This window comes from Cydia fagiglandana, chromosome Z (genome assembly GCF_963556715.1).
Source record: "Cydia fagiglandana chromosome Z, ilCydFagi1.1, whole genome shotgun sequence".
Classification (NCBI taxonomy): Eukaryota; Metazoa; Arthropoda; class Insecta; order Lepidoptera; family Tortricidae; genus Cydia; species Cydia fagiglandana.
The window spans coordinates 18,198,523-18,222,736 of NC_085959.1; the positions used below are offsets into that span (position 1 = coordinate 18,198,523).

Consider the following 24,214-nt stretch of genomic DNA (forward strand, 5'->3'; position numbering starts at 1 on the left):
GGTTGAAGTCTTCTAGTAAGTATAAAATACTTGTGACAGAAGACCCCGCTCTTCCATAATATCTAGGGCTTAGAACTTAATTAACAAATATAGGTATTATACAATATTGTTATCTAAGAAAAAATAATATAATTAACTTAATATTGGGAATATTAACTAATTAGCTACTGCTATTTCTAATACAATTTAATTAGTTTTGTTTTAAATAAATTATAATCTAGTACAAATATCCTAAAAAAGTTTGTGTGTGTGTGTGTGTGTGTGTGTGTGTGTGTGTGTGTGTGTGTGCGTGCGTGAGTTTGAGAGTGTGAGCAAATGTACGTCTATTCTATATTTGGGACTATATGTATAGTTATATGTTATAACAAGAGAGACTCAATTTCATCATAGCTTTGTGTTTTTAACCAATCTGTCACAACTTTTTTACATTTAAATAGCTGTAAGGGATAGATATCTAGTTTTTTATTAATTTTGTTATATAGGTGAGCTGAAACTTTACTGAACTGAATCTTGGCAAATCGTGATTTGGTAGGAGGTATCGGTGCTACATTTTGTTTACGCCTCCCTGTAGTTGTTATGAGATTAGGGTTGTACGGTAAGGCCTTATGTAATTTTAAAATTGATTGTAGGACAAATAGTTTTCTAATGGAAAGTAATTCGGGAAATTTTGTAAAGCTCATTAGTAGGGTATCTGTAAGGTTTAAAATATATGACCTTAATTAAGCTTCTCTGTCCTCTCTCTACTTCAAGGAATTTTGTTTTTGCTGCCCCTCCCCAAACAGCAATACAGTAGCACATTATAGATTGGGCTAGAGCAGTATATAGTTGGTTGAGTAAAGGTCTAGAAGCTACGTGTCTTAGAGTTTTAAAAATCCAGTTGAGTTTCCTAATTCTATTATTTACATATTCAATGTGTGAGTACCATGATAGGCGTTGGTCAATTATAATACCAAGGTATTTAGTAGAGCTAACTTTTTCTATTTGCGTGCAATTACAATCAGTCATATTAATAAGATCACACGTGTGTATTTTTAGAGTGTAGCTATTAGACGGTTGAGAGCTTATGGTTTTCGTAAAGCAGGTATAGGTTGTTTTTGTGGTGTTTAAAGTTAGAAGATTACATTTTAGCCAATTTGATACTTTGCTTAGGCCAATTTCAGCGCTACTGTAGACTTGATCCCAAGAATTTCCTTTAAACACCAAAACCGTGTCATCTGCATATGAAAACACGTGTCCATTTTTTACAAGCATGTTAGTCAAATCATTAATGTAAATCAAGAACAGCGTAGGCCCCAATACACTGCCTTGTGGGACGCCATAAGATATGTTTGAGCCATGGCTTACATAATCGTCAATTTTGACTCGTTGTTCCCGGTTTTGGAGGTAATCACTCAACAGATTCAAAGGTTTGCCTCTAATACCAATCAGTTCTAATTTGTGTACTTTTTAATTTTTCATTTTATCTAGTTACGACAGCCAACATGGCAATGATAGTAGATATCTATATGAATGTTCCATTCAGCCAAATAATTAAAAAAGTTTGTTGGTGAAATATCGTATTATTTAGCATTTTATTTAGATAATAACAAATAGATATCTACTTTATATCGTGTAATAATATTTTTTGAACGTAATAAATGTTTAGTGGCGAAATAATTTTTTTTTCACCTTCGAACCCTTTGGTGAGGACGTATGGATTTCGATCAATGAGGATGTCTATGTTGCTCTAAGAAATATGTTATGGATTGATGACGTCACTACTTAGAACGCTTCTGATTGGCGTTTCAGTAATAATGGCCGATTGAAGAATTTTGCACTTTTATTTTATTGAATATATTAATAATCCTTCAGTTTATACTGAGATTGGGCCATTTTTTAGAATCATATTAACATATATGTTTCTTTGAAACCATTATTTCCATGATTCTTTGTTATTTGCAACAGGCCTATTGTTTATGATTTAAAAAAAAGCTTAAAGTCAGTTGTCAATTTATGTCATTCATTCAAATTGTTTTCGGTTTTTATGGGATATATTTTAAATAATATTAATAATGCCTATACTGAGTGAGGCTCGCAAAGTGTTATTTAAGCTAGTATAGTAGTATACCCTATAATGGGCGTGGAACCAGTAATGGGACAAAAAAACATAATTCCTCTAAAATAAGTATCTAAAAGTAGTTTATAAACACTGGCTGTATATTATCATAAATAAGAGTCCTAGAGCTGTTTCAGTTTGAAGTTTCATTAAATTTGGTTGCTTTTTAAGAAATTGGCGTTAACCCAAAAGTTGTCGTGTCACTGAAAAAAAATACCACTACGAATTCTTAACAACTTCGCTAAGAGAGGTGAGTAAATTTATTAAATTTCAATTAATTAATACTTGATGAAAACTAGAATGTGTTTTGTTAGTTGCATTTACCATGAGATAAGGTATACAACACACTATGTTGTGAGTCCACAGATGTAAAAAAAATAGTGGTATTTGGCCCAATCCCATTATGGGAGCTGTAAAACTGCGTACCTCCTATGATGGGACAATTGACAGAATGATGCTTGCCATGCCATAATATCATATTTAAACAATACAGAAGTAAAATGTAGTTACGATATATGTCAATCAGGAGGTATTCTTGGACTTCGGATAAATTAATATCGTTTTTCCAAACTTTTATTTAACTTGCCCTATTAGTTAGTGTGGGTCCAATCTTGGTAGCTGAATTTGAGCCACTTTTCGATTTCCGATTCAGTTGAAATTTTGTGTAAGTACGTAATTAAGTACGCAAATCGGATGATAATGCAATATTATGATAACATGGACCTTATCTGATGATGGAGACAGGAGGTGGCCATGGGAACTTTATCGCAATAAACCCTAACTAATTGTGTTTGGGTATATTAGAATTGTCTCGATGGATCTAATACAATAATAATTGGCTGTGGAAAGAAAAATACATTCAGCGATAAAAACTTATACCAAAAATTGATTTTTTTGCCGTAACTTATTCCCCATTTCAATATTTTATACTGATAGAGCAATGTCCATTATAGGGGGCCCATTACTGGATCCACGTCCATTACCGGGGGCCCATTACTGGAGCTTTGGTGTCCATGACTGGAGAAAAAAAGCATAGTTTTAATTTGTTAAATATGTGGAAACTAATTGCAGTATCTTTGATACAACACGCCTAAAACATGAAAGACGGGTAGGACTTTCATCTTTTAACACGCTAAGCGGTAGACCATTTACATATATACGGGAAATATCATAAATACTCCAAATTTCCTCTTAAATGTCCCATGACTGGTGCTGTTACTATAGATAATTACGACAATGTGCGAAGTCGACGTGTAGCGTTATATAACGAAAAACTGCAATGTTTACAACTCCGTAACAAATGTAAACAAATTAGGAGGTTGGTGCTCTATAAATATTTTGATACTTAGCATTTAGCATATTTGGAATAGTACTTATGTATTTTTTTTTTGGTGATGGATTAATATTACGGTATTATCGAGCTAGGTCTTATTTACACTACATTTCATTTTTCGCCTTGTTACAATGGTATATGGTGAGAAAGTGTTAACATATGTGTTTATTGGTGACAATACATAGTGGTAGAAATTATGATAGCTCACTTTGAGTGCACGTCAACGTATATTTAACTTACATCCTTAGGTACCTTGCGTGTGCATAGAAAATCAAAAATATTTTCTAGTATGAAAACTATAATTCCTACTACACAAAGTGTGACAAGCCCAAGATTTTTTGAATTTCCCGCCAAACATTTAAGTAAAATTTCAGTAGCCAGACTCTATCTATGTGTTAAAATTGTTAAATATGAAACGATGTCGTCACGCCATCTCGCCGAGCATAGGCTGTGCGGCATCTATTCGAGAATGACTTTTTCTTGATTTCCGAGGCACGTTTTTTCCTTGGACTTTATTCATCTTATACGAAGTTACATATGTCTTTGATAATACCAAAGATCTATTGATTGTGTAAGACTTTACAAAGTCTAAGACAATTTCGTGTTTAGAATTTGACAGCTAAACGAAACGAAATAATAACTCTTAAAAATATATCTAACGCTCTACGTACACATGCTGGGTATATTCAGCTGTGCTATAACTAGGTGTCCGCGAGATTCTCAAACTCCCATCATCTCATAATAATCTGTCCACATGTCGCCATAGCAAACAGATGGCGCGCCATGTGAGCGAGAGTTAGCTTAAAAAGTTAGCAATGCTTGAGCTCCCAACATGTATGTATAGGTATCAATATTTTTTTAGGTTAGGGGTATAAAGAAACCTGTCGATGTCAAATACTTAGCTAAGGTATAATTTTTATGCTTATGGAAAAAGAACGATATGTAGGAAAAAGTTAAGAAAAATGTTTAACAAATCTGAACAGTGTTTTATTTTTATGTACCTATTTTCGGCGTGAATGAAAAAATTATCACGAGCCATTTATCAATTAGAAAATGTTACTTAGACAAAACACCGTTTAACAAAGACACGAATTAGTAAATTTGTATGAGATAAAATCAGGCTGCAATAGATAATATTATTTTAGATAACGATGTAAATATGTAAATATAAAACAAAGCAGAACTCAGAACAGCATAAATAACTTACTTGAAATTTTTGTGGTATTTGCAGAGCCAAGATCTTGTCCAACATTTGCCGAGCGAGCGAATGGGCGTTGAGAGTCTTCGCTTGCTTAGCGAGACATAAATATAAACAGCTGGGGTCATTAAGAAATATATCAAACAATCACATGAATAGTACGCCTACTATGTTCAAGTCCCAGCAACCTACGTGGGTCCCTAAAAAAGCTACTAAACATAACAATTACGGCAGACAATGTATATTTTATTAAAGATATTTATATCCTAGTATAGCATTACATACTTTATCAATATACATTAGGGTGGCCAAAAAACATTTTTTTTTCCGACGGGGCACCCCCTTTTTTGTTACACTTATTATACTGATAAAATACACCAAGTTTCGTAATTTTATCTCAACTACAAGGGGGTGCTCAACCACTTTGAAAATTTTGTATGTTGTATGAAAACCAAAAAAAACAAATATTTATTATTCAGAATTTGATTTAAGTATCTATTTTCACATTATTTGTACATATGATTTATAAGTAGAAAAACATTTTTATTTATATTTTTTATAATTTTTCAATAGTAAGATTTTTAGAATTTCACCTAAAAAAATCATAAAAAATAGAAATAAAAATGGTTTTTTAACCAAATAACTTTTAAATCACACTTTCAAATAATGTGAAAACTACTACTTACATAAAAGTCAAAAAAATAATAACTTGATTTTTTTGGATTTCATACAACTTTGAAAAAATTCAAAGTGTTTGAGCACCCCCTTGTAGTTAAGATTACAAAACTTGGCATATTTAGTCAACAGAACAAGAGTAACAAAATGAGAGGGTGCCGCTTCTTCTAGCTAGAGTTTGATTTTTTCCCATACAAACGTGAACCACCCTAATATACGTACAGTCAGCGTCGTATAGTAGGTAGCATCATCATTCTCTTGCCCTTGTTCCATTCACTTGGGGTCGGCGCAGCATGTCTTTCTCTTCCACACCTCTCTGTCGCCCGTCATTTCATCATTCACTTGCATTCGTTTCATATCATCTCTCACACAGTCCATCCACCTTTTCCTCGGTTTTCCTTTCCTCGTACTTCCCTCCACATTCATTCGTAATACCTTTCTCGTCACATGACTTTCATCCCTCCGCATCACATGCCCGTACCACGCTAGGCGATTTGCCCTTACTTTTTCTGTTATGGGTGCAACTTTCAGGCTTCCTCTTATATACTCATTCCTTATCCTATCCATTCTCGTCACGCCACACATCCATCTCAACATTCTCATCTCCGCTACATGCAATCTCTTTTCATCCGTCACCTTTAGGGCCCAACACTCTGATCCATACATGACGACAGGTCTTATGACTGATTTATAAATTTTACCCTTCAACCGAAGAGGCATTCGGGCGTCGCAAATGGTTCCCGTGACCTGTCGCCATTTCATCCATCCTGTGCTAATCCGGTTTTTCACGTCACGGTCAATATCGCCATCGCACTGTACGAGCGAACCGAGGTACTTAAAGTCGGAGCAGACCGGCAGTGTAACGCCGTCGAGTTCTATGGCAGCAAAACTGGAGAGACCGCCAAAATCGCAGAACATGTGTTCCGTTTTAGATCTGCTGATCTTTAGGCCAACATTCTCCAATTTTTGCCGCCATTTCTCAAGTCTGCTCTGCACCTCAAGTTCGTTTTCACCAACAAGCACAATGTCATCGGCAAACAGCATACACCAGGGTGCCTCCTCCTGTATGTCTGACGACAGAGCGTCCATAACAAGCAGGAAGAGGTAAGGGCTTAAAGCCGATCCCTGGTGCAAGCCTACCGTGACACTGAACTTGTCGGTGGTGCCAGCAGCTGACCGGACGCGTGTACAACATCGGTTGTACATTGACCGGATTAGCTAGATACTTCCCAGGTACGCATTTCTCTTTCAGAGCCCACCACAAAACCTCTCGGGGTACTCGGTCGTATGCTTTTTCGAGGTCAACAAACACCATATGCAGGTTCTTTTTGGCATGTCTGTATTTTTCGCACAGATGGCGAAGTGCAAAAATGGCGTCTGTTGTACCTCTCCCCGGCATAAACCCGAACTGGTTTTGTGTTATATCACTCTCATCTCTCAGGCGTCTCTCTATCACTTTTTCCCATACTTTCATGCTATGTGACATGAGCTTTATTCCTCTATAGTTGTTGCATTCTTGTACATCCCCTTTGTTTTTAAAAATGGGCACCAGCAAACTGTCGCACCATTCGTCGGGAATGGTTTCTTCAAGCAACAACTTATTGAAGAACAAAGTCAGCCACTTACAGCCATCCTCACGCAGTAACTTCCATACCTCTCCTGGTATATCGTCTGGTCCTACAGATTTCCCATTTTTCATACTTCTCACAGCCGTTCTTACTTCGTCCATACATATTTCTTTCACTACACCCATATTTATCATCCTGTGCTGTAGCACCCTGTTCCATTCATTTTCCTCATTCATCAACCTTTCGAAGTAGGCTTTCCAACGTTCTTTTATCGCTTCATCTTTCGTAATCACCTTACCTGCATCATCTTTCACACATTTTATATGAGACATATCCCGGGAACTTCTTTTTCTCGCTTTGGCTAGGCGGTACAGCTGCTTTTCGCCTTTAGGACTATCTAAAGACTCGTACAAATGGTCCTGTGCTGCTGTTCTGGCTATAGCAACTGCACGCTTTGCTTTCTTCTTACATTCTTTATATTCTGTCCTCTTTATTTCCTTCTCAATTTCCTGCCCAGTTTTAACACTTTGCCATTCTTTAAATGCCTGCTTCTTTTTCTTTAATACTTCCTGCACCTCCTCATTCCACCACCACGTTTCCTTATCTATCACACCTTTCCCTTTCGACTCTCCCAACACATCTTTTGCTACTCTCCGTATACAGTTTGCCATCTCGTTCCAACATTCGTTTGCATTCAATCCTTCCATTCCTTTCATTTCTATCATTTTATCTATTACACGTTCTTTAAATTTTATGGCACATTCATTCTTCTCTAGCATATGCCATCTTATCTTTGCAGGGGGCCGTTCGGTTCTCATACGAGACTGGACTTTAATGTTCACATCGATTACAAGCAGCCTGTGCTGTGAAGTAAGGGGTTCTCCTGGTATTATTTTTGTGTCTTTGATGCAGTTGATCTTATTTCGCTTCACAAGGAAATAATCAATCTGCGTGGTGTGATTGCCACTTTTGTAGGTTATCAGGTGTTCATCCTTTTTTTGGAACCAGGTATTGGCGATTGCCATGTCCAAGGCAGTAGCTGCTTGTAGTAATGCTTCACCCTGCGTATTACGTATTCCGAAACCGAAACCCCCATGCACTCTTTCATACCCCACATTCATTCTTCCAACATGTCCATTAAAATCACCTCCCACATATATCTCCTCATTATCCAAAGTATTCAAATATGTAGTTAGGTACGCCATACAAATAATATGGTGTACCGGACTATTTGAATACTTTGGATACTACCTACTATATGTCGCTGACTGTACAACTTAAGAGTAGTAGTTCCACAGGGGTTTGCACTATACCTGGCTAGAAACTAGTATTGTCAGTAGGGAAACTAGAAACTTGAAGTCGATGACAACACATGACGATTAACACATGAAATTCCCAAATTATAGAAGTAAGGTAACTAATAGGCCTCATTCCCAAAATGTGCGTATATATGTGATAGGGTGAGTCTGTGAAGGTGACTTTATATCGGATACAACATAGAGACGCCGGGCGGCGGGTGGTCATCGACGAGCGCGAGCACCATGCGGGCCGCGTTGAGCAGCGCGTCGGGCTGGCTGAGCGAGAAGGGTTCGTGCACGCAGCGGTGCACGGCCTCGTACGCGTGGTACACGCGCGCCAGCCGCCAGTTGTGAGAGTACTCGCGCATGCTTCGCTCCCGATCCCTGTCAACAGGTTTATCATCGTTACAAGCACTAGGTAGGTAGGCTTGTGTCGGTCATGATCGAAGAACTGTATACAATGAAATCCCATAAAGGACCGAAAGAAACCAAATCTTTTTGCACAATATTAATCGGTCTTTAGGTCCTTTAGTTAGGACTGGTGAGTGCTTGACACGAGTGAAACAGAAAGTAGACGGAAATAAATAGTTCACAATGACGCTGGCACGAGTGCGAACGAGATAAAAGAGAGACAAACAGTCCTAAACCCGAAAAGTATGAAGGAAATACAAATATTCGTTTTTATTGTGTCAAGTTTTTTAATGTTTAACCGTCAATGTTATAGTATCGTACAGCTTGAATCGTAATTCAGTTGCCAAAGATTAAAAAAACTAATGTAAATTCGAGTCATATTCATTCCAGCTCTCAACGATCGAACTGAACTAAAGGAACTAAAAGATCGAACCAGTTCGTTTGACCGATTGACCGAGATTGCAGCGCTCTCTGTTGTGACCGAGCAGGCACAAGCCTAGCTGGTAACAACGCAGAGCGGCGCGACGCAAAAATCGACGTGCTAGTTAAACATGCAACAGTCTACGGAGCGAGAAAATGAAAGTGTCGTAAGGGCTACCGCATAGCCGAAGCACTCCTCGGCCACGACGTGGTTCACTGCGAATACTGCGATGTAGCGACTGTACGTGTGTACCTGCCGTGCGCGGCTCGGGCGGTCTCGAGGCACTGCGCAGCCAGCGGGTAGTACATGTAGCCCGCGTCGCAGAAGCGCTCCTCGGCCACGACGTGGTTCACTGCGATGTAGCGACTGTACGTGTGTACCTGCCGTGCGCGGCTCCGGCGGTCTCGAGGCACTGCGCAGCCAGCGGGTAGTACATGTAGCCCGCGTCACAGAAGCGCTCCTCGGCCACGACGTGGTTCACTGCGATGTAGCGACTGTACGTGTGTACCTGCCGTGCGCGGCTCCGGCGGTCTCGAGGCACTGCGCAGCCAGCGGGTAGTACATGTAGCCCGCGTCGCAGAAGCGCTCCTCTGCCACGACGTGGTTCACTGCGATGTAGCGACTGTACGTGTGTACCTGCCGTGCGCGGCTCCGGCGGTCTCGAGGCACTGCGCAGCCAGCGGGTAGTACATGTAGCCCGCGTCGCAGAAGCGCTCCTCGGCCACGACGTGGTTCACTGCGATGTAGCGACTGTACGTGTGTACCTGCCGTGCGCGGCTCCGGCGGTCTCGAGGCACTGCGCAGCTAGCAGGTGGTACAGGTAGCCCGCGTCGCAGAAGCGCTCCTCGGCCACGGCGTTGTTCACCAGAATGGAAAACACCCGTCGCGCCGTGTCCAGTTCTCCGCCCATGTGGTATGCTGGACAAACAACACAATTGATGGACACGTACATGGTAAGGTTGACGTTTTGGTAGAGTTTAAGGGATCTTCTTATGTTCACTAAGGCACAGAATAAATAATAGCACTAGGTACAGAAGACTCACGCTAACAAAACGCGTCTGTTACGATGACAGATATAGCCGCTAGGTGGCGACAGCGCAACGCGCGGCTTATGGCTAGCCACCAAAATTGGTGTGGAACGGATGTACTTTTAGCTACCTGTAGCAAAGCGACTAAATCACAAAGTGAGCCACGCCTGACTAAGGTGAAATCGGTAACTATTAAGGTCATCTAACATCGACCTCGGTTTGATCCATACTAAACGCGGCACTCTGTATGCCACCATGCAGAGGTTAACAGATACAAGTAGAAAAGTTGTCAACGGTAAGTTTACACGTACCCTTCTGCGCCTCAACGAACTTGTTCTCGCGCGCCATGCGGTGCGCGTGCGGCAGGAACACGTCGCGGCGGCACTCGGCGTGCTCGCGCGCCAGCGCGAACGCGCGCGGCCACTCGCCCGCCGCAACCGCCAGCTGCGCCACTTTCCTGTCACAGAACAACATGTTACTGTCACCCAGGATACACATTCAAATTACAACTCTTCTAAGAAACGTCGGCGGCGTAAACCTTGGGTGGTTCATTTTAAGAATACATTATTTTCGGTAATTGGATACAAAAACTCAAATGGCTAAAACGCATATGCTGTCATCGGCCCGGCGTTAACAAGATGCGCTGAAACGTAACGCGTTACAGTTCAGTATGTATTTAATCGCTAAAGTCTAAGGCTAGGCTAACCAGGAATTCATCTATGTAGCCGTGTAACGTAAAGTCTTTCAAACCATTTCCTGTTCAACTTGTGAAGTAGGTCCTCGCATTTAGATTCCCGGTGGTATGTAGGTCAAGGATAGCGGATCCTCTTACCTTGTAGCTTACATTGCTATGGACATGTGCGTAGTCGCCAAGATGCTGGTATAGTATTTCTCAAACTCGATAGGTAGGGTGAAGGGTGTCATCTCCATATAACTTATAACCTAGAAATACCAAATCTCGTACTTTTAGGTTATAAATTACATGGAGATAACACCTGTCTCAGGTTAGTGCCTCCGCTACGTAGCTTAGAGCTCGGGCCCTTGTCCAAAATGTTCAATAGGTACTAATATTTAAAATCCTAGTGGCATGAATGCCAAGGATGACAGTCTTTAATAAATTAATAATACATCTAAACCTCTAGCAATAGAACATAATTTGGTGTGGACATGCCTGTAATCGCCAAGGCGTTGGTAAACGTCGGCCGCGGCTGCGGGCTCACCGGCCGTAGCCAAGGCTTCGGCGACGTAGCGAAGAGAGTCGCTTGAGCCTTTGTCCAACTTGCGTGCGAGCTCTATCAACCTAGAACGAATAGGGAAAATTAGCAGTGAGTTTAAAGTAAAGATGAGGTCTGTATTGGGTATTTGGCATGACTCTGGGTTTTTTATCTTTTCATTTTTTGACCGGCTTGGGCTTACTTGTTAGACCTTGGTCTTCAGTTAATGAAGTACATACCATTTCATAGATTAATTTTCTGTTTCCCTCTACTAGACGCTATATCCGGCGGATATAGCGGAGTTTTAAGTTGTAAGGCAGTGTATACCATACACAGTGTAGCGCAGTGTAGGCTGAGTTATGGATGTTTACTATGTATATAGGTATTTGTTTATTTTATATATATTGTAGTACCCACAACACAAGCTTTATTGAGCTCACTGTGGGAGTAGGCCGAAGTGTAAAATTGTCCTATAATTTATTTATACCTCATGCGTAGAATTATGGTCCCTATGACAGTTCCTTTTTATACAGAGTAGCTGTCACTTAAAATGTCAGTAGATATTAAGGGAAATTTATCACATTAATTTATTTGGTAAATCCGGTAAAACATTACTTCTTTAATTATTTTATAAATAAAGACCAACCAAAAGAGTCTTGAAGGAGCTGTCATAGGGACCGTCATTATAGACCCGAGAGGTATACATAGTATGTAGTACATATTACCATAAACCTTTTAACCGCCAGAGTCTGGTTTATAAGACATTACATATCCAGCTCATTTCGCCACAGTCTGATAAATAAGACAAAGATCTGATTTGGTTTTTACAGCACATTTATAACTCCCGTAACTATGCCAACCTTACTCTGCGTGCCAACCGTACTGTCGGTGGCGACACGAGTACGCTCGATCAAAAATTGCTGGCGGTTAAAAGATTAAACATACATGTCCTTGCGGCCGCTCTCGGCCATGAGGTGCGCCGCGCGGCGCACGTCGCCGGCCGCGAGGTACATCTCGGCGGCGGCGCGCGGCTCGTTCACGTGCCGCGCCCACTCGGCGCGCCGCCGCGCCAGCGCCGCGCCGCCCTCGCCCTCGCACACGAACTCCTGCACACAACAACAACACCTAACACTTGACCCCTGTTCACAACGGATGCGTGTGCTAATATACATATCCTTATGAGATACGGACCACAGCTTGCGTGACGAGTGCGTGCACGACTCCAAAATTAGCGCACGTGCACGTCTACGCAAACGCAGCCGGTGTGCTCAGGTCTTTACTTCCACGGAACTAAAGCCTGACAAAATTGTGTTTGAGCTTCGACATGCGAATTTTCAGTAGTCAATACTGGTAAGTGTGGCTGCAGGATAAGTTGTATGTAATGTAAAGGCTAGACACATTTACCCAGCAACCACATTTACTCGTAATAACCTTACCGATTTATATTACTTGCAAGAAGCACTCGTTGAGACGTTGACAGTCATCGAATGTCACCGATGTAAACAACCATAAAATATTTTGCACTAACACATATTGTGAACCATCATCATCATCATCATCGTGACTGCTTATTAGCGTTCGAGATAAGATAAAGAAACCTCGCTGACAGTGACAGTGAGCTCACCCGCTCCAAATGAAGCTGAGACTGTGTACCTGGGCCTTATTGAACATGCGCAGATCAACGTAGAGGTCCAGAGCGCGATCGTCACGGCCGGCGCCTCGGAACGCACGCGCCGCGTCGGCGTAGTGGCCGCGGTACGCCAGCACCTCGCCCACGATCACGGCGCGCTTCTCGCCTGCCTCAAACCGCTCCTACAAACACGAAAAAAGTAGCAGAGTGAAAACAAGGAGACAAAAAACAGGTAAATAAAATCCTATAAAAAAATCTTGCTTTAAATTTGACAATTGATACAGATGTCTCTGTACGACACTCTTTGTTCAGTATTTTTCAGTTACCACCAAATATGTGGCGTCGTATAATGCCTTCAAACTCGGGGGCATTTTCTCTTTAACTTAAGGGGGTCCTCTACAATCTATAACTCTCTGATTACCTGTAAATGATCAATGAGCGAGAGAAAGATGAGGTTCTCGCTGCGCTGGAAGGCCTTGCGGGCGACTTCGAACGCCAGTTCCTCGAGCGCGACCTCGCCGAGCCGCTCCCAGTCCAGCGGCGTCACGCCAAGACACGCCACTGCGTACGCCTCGCTGTTACATGCCAAGACACTTGGTTAGGACGCAGAAATATTATATACACTCAGCGAACTGATATACATGGAAGTATTCTGTCCGCTCAGTTATGACCCAACGTAAACTATTCGATTGTAGGCGGTGCTTACAAACTATTCGATTCGCAACTTCAGTTCGTCCGAGATGACAGTCAGTGACGGATGGCTAAATTGATTTATAAAAACAACATTTTTTTGTAATTAAAAATGTCTTCATGTGTCGTGAAGTGGTACAGAAGTTATTTTAGTTCATACCAAGGATAGTGGAATCACTTTTCACTTGTAGTAAACAGATAACTTCGGTAAAATTTGGAATAAAGATGACAATTTGTTTTCAATACTACCGTGCTAAGCTAAAACGTAACAACTGCATACGACTTTCATAACAACATACGACTTTTTTTATAATAGGGATGGTGTTATGCCAAATGAAGTAGACTATTTTATTAACTTGTGCTTGGTTTAGGTATTTTATATAATTATAAATGTAGTAATGAATTATTTCTTACAGATTTGTATTTTCCTTTTTTATTTCATGAGATGGAGCTGTAAAAAAACTAACTAAACTAATTATTTCAAATTATTAATCAAATTTGATATTATCATTTTACATTACTTTCCATTCAGATTCCCACAAGATGCTATTCTCAGAGAACTATGGAAAAAAGCTGTCCAATTAGAGAGACATGAAATTAAGTGGATGCCTGGAAAGATATCTAGAATATGTTCTATTCATGAGATATAACTCGTGAGATAATCATACCCGGTCTCCTATATGTAGATACACTTCCACTGAATTAATTTAACAAATACACACATTATCTGAAAATGTTGATCATTCGAATCCACTCTCTACCGTCACATATATGTAGGTTCTCTCTCAAGCCATTTCCATCAGTAGAAAAGAGCGGCAAATTTAGAAAATGTAAGCGCGCGAACGGGTGTGGTCCCATACAAAATTTTAATTTTGCACCTTTTTCTACTGACAAACTTGCTTGACCGGCTATATACATATAAAATATTTCCATTGGAACTGAAAGTGGGGATTTATTGTGACTCCGCCTATTCAAATATTTTTGACCCAATTCGTGTACCCTTGTAAATTTTGCAGGCTGTAAAGCCAGTACGAATTCTAAGATCAAGTTTACCATCCATTTACAATGGCGTACTTGATCTTAGAAAAACGGTCAGACTATACCTGAACGTGACTTCGCACTGCCATACAAATTGATAATAAAATATACAAAATACTTATTATAGTGGAATACATTTATACAACAATGATATATTTACTTATGTTGAGTTAGTCTGTCATTTCATAACAACATTTTAACTAGTTATCTTTTAATCTGCATTAAATTATTATACGTGAATTATTTGACTGGTTCTTCAATGTATGGCATAAACCTATCCCTGTCCAAGTCATATTCTAATCAAAATATGAACCGCAAACTCTCAGCGGCCAGTACGTACAGCAAGAAGGTTATTAGTGGATTAATGTCGCTGATTGGTAGTTATTGACATTATATGCATTTCATCTACACTTAGCTATGTACCATTAGTGTAATAAAGATGACTATTATTTTGTTTACCAGCTTTGATTACAGGCTCTGTAAACGCGTCGTCTTATTTAAATGTAGGCGTAATTTTGTATGTGTGCTAATTTGGCCCGAGAATTTGAACGGTAATGTTCCTAAAGGCGGTTTCCATGCTAAATATATGCGTTCACTGTATACACTACATTAGCTAGGGAGATAACCTAGTTGTCCCAGTGTGACTGAGCGGTTACTACAATCTGTCAAGAGGGGCGGATGAAATGGCGTCACACATTTTTTATTTTATTTAGAACACAAACAGTAATTGTAAACATATATTGTAAACAATGTACAGAAACTGAGAGGTGATACAGACCTGGAGGTTCATTAAAATAAAAAGGTAGGTAAGAACAACGTAGTAATTTGAGAATACATAACTAAGCATACAATCTCAAGGAACAATGAGAACGGGCCACGCTGTGTAGCAATTACCACAAGTAATTAGTAATCATATTGCTAATGATGTAAAATAACTCCTATTTTTGAACAATTGCAATCATACGATTTTACCCTCCGTCCGATCATATCCATATATATGTGGTTAATGTTTCGAATACTATGAGATCATTTGCTGCAAAGATTTCATATCGTTTATAGCATTTTCACAACGACACTAATCTAGATAAAAGAAAATGCAAAAGGCACACCATTCTTACTTGAACATTTTCTGCTGCACATACTGATGAACGGCGTGCGACAGCGGCACGTTAATTGTTTGCATCGAGTTCGACTGGAGGCAGAACACTCGACCACCCTGCAAACACAAGTAAAATGTTTTAATTCAAATAATTGTAATATTTTTTTAACTCACGATCACGATTTGCTTAAATTAACACACAGAATATTGGTCACCTACACGACACTTAGAGCCGGTAGCATCAACCCCTGATAGTACGTTTAAATTTGATTGAAAAGAAATGTTGCATATTTAAGCCAGCCTAATTTAAAGTAAACCAGAGCAGCAGCTGCGTGGCGGGGGGGAAGTGCGCCGCCTTAACGGCCAGCAGCCCGTCACAGGATAGCGACACGGCCGACACGTCAGCGCTGTGTTACCTGGAAGCCGACCACGGAGCCGAGCAGCAGCTGCGTGGCGGGAGGGAAGTGCGCCGCCTTGACGGCCAGCAGCCCGTCACAGGATAGCGACACGGCCGACACGTCAGCGCTGTGTTACCTGGAAGCCGACCACGGAGCCGAGCAGCAGCTGCGTGGCGGGAGGGAAGTGCGCCGCCTTGACGGCCAGCAGCCCGTCACAGGATAGCGACACGGCCGACACGTCAGCGCTGTTACCTGGAAGCCGACCACGGAGCCGAGCAGCAGCTGCGTGGCGGGAGGGAAGTGCGCCGCCTTGACGGCCAGCAGCCCGTCACAGGATAGCGACACGGCCGACACGTCAGCGCTGTGTTACCTGGAAGCCGACCACGGAGCCGAGCAGCAGCTGCGTGGCGGGAGGGAAGTGCGCCGCCTTGACGGCCAGCAGCCCGTCACAGGATAGCGACACGGCCGACACGTCAGCGCTGTTACCTGGAAGCCGACCACGGAGCCCAGCAGCGGCTGCGTGGCGGGAGGGAAGTGCGCCGCCTTGACGGCCAGCAACCCACCGCCCGACAGCGCCAGCAGCTCGTCGCACCAAGAGTTCCACGACACCGACGACACATTCTCTTCCTGAAACACAATAATGAACTTCAAAACACTAGTTAACGGAACAAAAATTTGTAAACAATCATGCATTTTTCAGCTACGTAAAAGCCCCTTTTGATATGTCAATTATATATTTGTACTATTTTAATATTTGCATTTGCAAGTTACTTTCGTGGTAAAGAACTGGCCGCGTAGCCAAGATGCCAATCGCTAACGCTCCGTAGCGATCGAAACGCAACTGTCACTGTCACACTAATGGGGAAGAGTGATAGAGATACATAATGCTTTTCGTTGTCGAAGCGATAGCGATTGTAACCTTGGCTAGGGGGCCTGAACTGAACATTCTTCAATTCGATCTTCATCCTTCAGACTAGCTTGATGACCATGAAATTGCAGATTCATAGTTACTCTAAGGGTAAGTATGCCAAATGTAAGCACAAGCAGGTAACTACTTGGAAAATTGTTTTATGTAAGTACATATTAACACATTGCAAGTTAAATATAAGCTTGTAAAGTCTTTAAAAGGCAACAACCGTCGCAGGGCAGAAAATATTAATCACATATTATTACAATTTATCCACAATCTCTATTTCAGAAATACGGGCTCATTGCCTAGTCGGTAGTGTACTTAGCCTACGAAGATGAAGTTCCTGCTCCTGAATATTTGTTACCGAGTTATGGTTGTGTTTTCTCTATCTCTTTTCCTAGCATAGAAAAATGAAAGAGATGAAAAGTGGTTGCCAAAAATGAAAGAGATGAAAAGTGGTTAAAGGTGAAGCTGCACGAAGTTGTAGTGTGATTCGTATGTATAGGCCGATTAGGTAACAAGGGGAACGGAGCGGAACGCATGTATATTTAAACAAGTTTGCATTTGCGGCAGTAGCGCGTATTATCCTTAAATAATCATGGACAAAATATTGATTACTTAACTGTAAAGAATCACATGCACGCATAAAAAAATAGCACCGTATTAATTTAGAGCCTTCGCAAGCGGCATTTGTACACGAATATTACTGAAAATATGTATTATGTTTGGATACAAAACTAAAACAAGTAGTTCACAACATAATTACATTTACTTTCTCTCTTTATTAGAAATCTTATTCACTCTTGCCGAAGATCCCAGCTAATGTGTCAACCAAGAGGTTCAAAATGTGGCCGGCCAGGACTCAAAATGATGTGACATGTTAGCGGCGAAATTCTTGCATTATTGACATGCAAGACTTGTCCTTTTTAAGTCAAGGGACCATCCAAGGTTCCTTAAAATAACCAAGCGAGCCATGCACTAGTAGTTCGCAACCAGTAGTACAAACAGAGGGCCTACCGCGAAACACGTTCGACGTGCTGACTCTCTGTTGAACTTCGTACCTACATAAGTGTGACATAGGTAACACGCGCTTAGAGGACTTACCGCGAATCACGTTCGACGTGTTGCCTCTCTGTCACAATTGCAAATTCGTTCGTAAGGTGAAGCAGGGAGGCAACACGTCGAACGTGGTTCGAGGTAAGAACTAAGTAGGTCACGTCGGAGCAGCGCTCTAGCCACGTTACGAGACACACTGACCGTGTACAGCAGCTCCGAGGTGGGCAGGCTGTAGACGCGCGCCACGGACGCGTCGTCGACGACCGCGAGCCGCGCGCGCGCCGCGCTCACGTCCAGGCAGCGCACGCTGCCCGGCGTCGACAGCACCAGCTTGCAACTTCCACAGCGCGGCTCCACTTGCCATATCTAAACGTGAAACACTCGATTACTAAGTCAAGTTACAATATATTATTGATATTTCGTGTTTGTTGGACTTTCTGAAATAAGCTATCAAGAAATCTGTTACGACAAGGTTTTGCTAAGCAGAATAGACACTTTTTTTACACGATGGTGATGAACAAGCGTGTGGCCTGCCTGATGTTGCAAATATGCAATTGCTGGCAAAGCAGCCACCGCACCTAAGCAACACTGTAGTCTTATTCAAACGCGAAGGGGAGGGTCCCATTATTTTTTTTTTCATTTCATGCCATTGACATTTCAGTTTTCAGACCACTCCTTTTTTAACAAAAATATCTTGAATCCAAATACATGACTTCGTAGATATATATTATATAAAAAGGGAGATTTTAATATTGTTAAGTTTCACTATTAATGTAAAACGAAACCCAATTGCGCGTCCTATTGTGAAGGTATATTTACTTACTTGTCCATTTAACAGGCCCAGCAATAAGACTTCTTCAAAATACAGGGTGGTAACTTTGACGTAACGAATCGGTGATGGTACTGTCCATGTCTTTGGTATCCGCCTTCCAATAATTGATAGTTTGGTATCCTGTAGACATTTAGGAAAATATCAGAGCATCAAAGAACATTTGTAAAAAACGCTCGGCGGAGAATGACCGCGCCGCGTCGGTGCAGCGTGTTTTACGTCTTTAAAAAAAATATAGATTTACGGCAAGGTAGGTCCTATAGTTATGATTTTTTTAATGAGTAAACATAAAGTTACAGTTTGATGAAATATTATTTTTGGGTCTAAATATAAGTCCAATTTTCGATAAAAAAAAATGTAATGTAAACCTGTTTTCACCATAAAAATGTAGAAAACTCGGAAGGTATTTTATCAATTTTTTTAAATTTTCGATTCGAAAGTTCGATTTGCAAGCATGTCAGCCCCTCGTACAAGATATAGTGAGTTAAATTGTAATCATTCATGTACCAAATGGTTCGGGTTTACTGCAAAATTGAGAACCGAAACGACCCTTCTCACTGCAAATTTTGAAAAAGACTCCTAAGTAAACTCATTTATTTAGGTTCAAAAAGAGAAAATGAAAAGAACCGTGTCCCGGATAGTAAGAGTTCTGGGCCAGGACGCGTCCCGAAGTAACTTATATATCATTAGATAGTTCATAGCCTATATCGATAGAATATAATTATCGATCTTACTTACGAGCATATTTGGTGGGCATACCTTGTTAGCAAAAAAGTCTACTGCCTTATAATAGGGTAGCACTGGTGGCAGAAACCCATTTCATTTGTATAATTATCGCCTGTAATTTATCTGTAAAATATTAAAACATTGTATTCATACTTTTCAAATGCCAGAATCAAATAAATGGAAATCGTCACCGCCACGCGCTTCAAATTATTATTCACAAAAAAATATATGAGTGCCTATTTTTATTAACCGACTTCCAAATCCCAAAGGAGGAGGTTATCAATTCGGTTGTATGTTTTTTTTTATTTTTATTTTTTTTTATTTTTTATGTTTGTTACTCCATATCTCCGTCATTACTGGACCGATTTTGAAAATTATTTTTTTGATTGTATGTATATGCATACAGATTGGTCCCGTTTTTGTCAAAACCCAGTTCTGATGATGGGATCCATGAGGAATCGACGGAACTCCTCAAATCTTAAAGGCATACATATGGCGATTTTTGTGTTTTTATCAACAAATCAAGCATATACATTCAAAAACGTGACATTTGATGAAGTGGAACTGCTGATGATGATCAGAACGGAACTCTTCAACGACGCATAGTTCACCTTTGGCGATTTGTCCTCTTCGTTATGTTTGTTAAGCAAGTTAAGTTTTTAAGCCACAATTTTGTCAAGCTTAAGTTCTGATGATGGGATCCATGAGAAATCGAGGGAACTCCTCAAATTTTAAAGGCATGCGTATAGAGATTTTTGTATTTTCATCATAAAATCAAGCATTTACATTAAAAACTGTTGCATTTGATGAAGTGGAACTGCTGATGATGATCAGAACAGAACTCTTCAACGACGCATAGTACATGTTTGGTGATTTCGAATTTCGATTTTGACTTGGACTGGAACCCGGACTCATACCCGGATCCGGTTCGGACCCGGACTCGGACTCGGACTCGGACCCGGACTCGGACCCGGACTCGGATCTGGACTCGGACCCGGACTCGGACCCGGACTCGGACCCGGACCCGGACCCGGACTCGGACCCGGACCCGGACCCGAACTCGGACCGGGACTCGGACCCGGACTCTGACTCAGAGACCCGGACCTTGACCCGGAAAACCACTATGATACCTAAACTAAATAAACCACTATGATTACCTACCATAAAATGTCGGTATGATGATGCCAAACCCCTCCCGCTCAAACTCCCGTACACCGCACCGCATGCGCCGTTAAGTGGGTTAGGTTAGGTTTGAACTGCGATCCTCACAGAACCGAACAAAAGTGGGTTAGGTTTGGTTAGAACTGCGAGTCTTACAGAAACGAAATGCTACTAGAAAAGTGGGTTTGATTAGGTTCGAACTGCGATCCTCACAGAACCGAACTGCTATCAGAGAAGTGGGTTAGGTTAGGCTAGAACTACGACCCTTACGGAAACGAAATGCTACTAGAAAGTACTGGTTTTACCTCCTTTTCTACATAGTGCACCATCTACCATAATCTTTCACCGGGCCCCATAGAAGTCGGTTTTTTTTTCTTAAAAATTATTATTAACCGACTTCCAAATCTCAAAGAATGAGGTTATCAATTCGGTTGTATGTTTTTTTTTATTTTTTTTATTTTTTTTTATGTTTGTTACTCCATATCTCCGTCATTACTAGATCGATTTTGAAAATTCTTTTTTTGATTGAATGTATATGCATACAGATTGGTCCCGTTTTTGTCAAAACCCAGTTCTGATGATGGGATCCATGAGGAATCGAGGGAACTCCTCAAATCTTAAAGGCATACATATAGTGATTTTTGGGTTTTTATCAACAAATCAAGCATATACACCCAGAAAAGTGACATTTGATGAAGTGGAACTGCTGATGATGATCAGAACGGAACTCTTTAACGACGTATAGTTCACGGTTGGCGATTTGTCCTCTTCGTTATGCTTGTTAAGCAAGTTAACTTTTTAAGCCACATTTTTGTCAAGCTCGAGTTCTGATGATGGGATCCATGAGGAATCAAGGGAACTCCTCAAATCTTAAAGGCATGCGTATAGAGATTTTTGTATTTACATCAGAAAATCAAGCATTTTCATTAAAAACTGTTGCATTTGATGAAGTGGAACTGCTGATGATGATCAGAACAGAACTCTTCAACGACGCATAGTTCACGGTTGGCGATTTGTCCTCGTCGTTATGTTTGTTAAGCAAGTTAAGTTTTTAAGCCACATTTTTGTCAAGCTCGAGTTCTGATGGTGGGATCCATGAGGAATCAAGGGAACTCCTCAAATCTTAAAGGCATGCGTATAGAGATTTTTGTATTTACATCAGATAATCAAGCATTTTCATTAAAAACTGTTGCATTTGATGAAGTGGAACTGCTGATGATGATCAGAACAGAACTCTTAAACGACGCATTGTTCACGTTTGGCGATTTTTCCTTTTCGTTATGTTCGTTAAGCAAGTTAAGTTTTTAAGCCACATTTTTGTCAAGCTCGAGTTCTGATGATGGGATCCATGGAATCGAGGGAACTCCTAAAATATTAAAGGCATACGTATAGATTTTTTTGTATTTTCATCATAAAATCAAGCATTTACATTAAAAACTGTCGCATTTGATGAAGTGGAACTGCTGATGATGACCAGAACAGAACTCTTCAATGACGCATGGTACACGTTTGGTGATTACGAATTTCGATTTTGACTTGGACTGGGACCCGGACTCGGACTCATACCCGGATCCGGTTCGGACCCGGATCCGGTTCGGACCCGGATCCGGTTCGGACGCGGACCTGGACTCGGATCCGGATTCGGACCCGGATTCGGAATCGGACTCGGATCCGGACTCGGACCCGGTCTCGGACCCGGACACGGACCCGGACTCGGACCCGGACTCGGACCGGGACTCGGACCGGGACTCGGACCGGGACTCGGACCCGGACTCGGACCCGGACTCGGACCCGGACTCGGACCCGGACTCGGACCCGGACTCGGACCCGGACTCGGACCCGGTCTCGGACCCGGACCTTGACCCAGAAAACCACTATGATACCTTAACTAAATAAACAACTATGATTACCTACCATAAAATTAATGTAGGTATAAATTACGATGATGCCAATCTTACTAGCTCCTCCCGCTTAAACCCCCGTACACCGTACGGTGTACGGGGGACACCGTACGGCATGCGCCATTAAGTGGGTTAGGTTAGGTTTGAACTGCGATCCTCACAGAACCGAACAAGGATTAGGTTAGGTTAGAACTACGAGCCTTGCAGAAACGAAATGCTACTTGAAAAGTGGGTTTGATTAGGTTCGAACTGCGATCCGCACAGAACCGAACTGCTGTCTGTGGAGTGGGTTAGGTTAGGCTAGAACTACGACCCTCATGGCTCCTCTTCACGATGGGCCAACGCCGGCCACTCCAAGGGACGCATTTATGCGTTAGAGGGAGCAAGTGATATTGCTATCTCATTCTACCGCATGGCTGCGTCCCTTGGAGTGGGCGGCGTTGGCCCATCCTGTAGAGGAGCCATTATACAGAAGCGAAATGCTAGTAGAAAAGTGGGTGGTTTTACCTCCTTTTCTACATAGTGTACCATCTACAATAATCTTTCATCGGCCCCCATGGAAGTCGGTTTTTTTTTCTTAAAAATTATGTGATAAAGCTTGAACACGCCAAAACGTGGGCACATAAAATTACTAATAAATAGAAAATAAAGGTCTAATGGAGCGAAATATAATATTGAATATAGTTGAAAATATTATAGTTTATCATGCTAATATACTAGACTATCATTTTAGCCTCAGGATTTGACATGTCACAGACTTCGTGATGACCAGGACACAGGCACTTTGCACGACATGATTACTGTATGTTTAAGTAGTCCAAGCCAGAGTTATTTACGGATAAGTTGATAATATAACTTTAACAGGTGTATTTTTCAAATATTCATTGATATGGGCCCAGTCCATTGCCATCCGCCTTCATTTATTACCATCCGCCAAAAGTACCCTTTTGGCATTGTCAGCATGTCCATCATGTTAATACCCCTTCGTCACTGTTATAGTGTAATGACAACACGATGAATGCTACCAAAATAGTAACTGTGAGCTGTGGCTTCTTTAAAATAGGTTTAGGTCATTTTCGCAAATGTTTCTTGCATACAATTCTATAGTCAATGTCCCTTATGCGAATCAATTAACGGCGTCGCTTGATGCAATCACAAGTAGCTGGCTCAACCAATAAATAATGGGGATACTTAGCATTATTTTTATCTTGCAATCTTCGGGAATGTATTAGCAACTCATACAAGTCAAAACTTTTTATTTTGTGTATTGGTTGAAGTACTTATGTATTTCTATAGAACCATCGTCTAACACCTAACACTAACACGCTCAAATACGTTAAAAATGATCAAACGTTTTAATATCCTACATTTTGCATACAAATTTCATTTAGCACCACTATTTTGGGAGCAGATAAGCTCTTGCTAGCTCTTAATCTAACTTGACTTCTGTTTTTGTACATAAACAAGACAATTATTTAAAGTATGTAAAATTTTACCAGTGGGATTAAAACTCAAATATATGTTAGCTGTAAACA

General features: G+C 41.1%; 1 protein-coding gene across 1 annotated transcript in view; it reads right to left on the reverse strand.

Annotated features, from left to right (window-relative positions):
• The window catches only part of LOC134679321 (intraflagellar transport protein 122 homolog), a 52,864-nt gene that overhangs the window by 20,031 nt on the left and 8,619 nt on the right, over positions 1–24,214 (reverse strand). Inside the window, exons 8-19 of the mRNA XM_063538226.1 lie at positions 18,886–19,014; positions 18,264–18,428; positions 16,583–16,723; positions 15,718–15,815; positions 13,293–13,446; positions 12,895–13,053; positions 12,187–12,347; positions 11,199–11,327; positions 10,339–10,484; positions 9,764–9,917; positions 8,363–8,551; positions 4,636–4,744 (exon numbers count right to left, since the gene is read on the reverse strand). Of these exons, the coding sequence (XP_063394296.1) occupies positions 4,636–4,744; positions 8,363–8,551; positions 9,764–9,917; positions 10,339–10,484; positions 11,199–11,327; positions 12,187–12,347; positions 12,895–13,053; positions 13,293–13,446; positions 15,718–15,815; positions 16,583–16,723; positions 18,264–18,428; positions 18,886–19,014 (1,734 nt within the window). The remainder of the gene's footprint in view (positions 1–4,635; positions 4,745–8,362; positions 8,552–9,763; positions 9,918–10,338; positions 10,485–11,198; positions 11,328–12,186; positions 12,348–12,894; positions 13,054–13,292; positions 13,447–15,717; positions 15,816–16,582; positions 16,724–18,263; positions 18,429–18,885; positions 19,015–24,214) is intronic.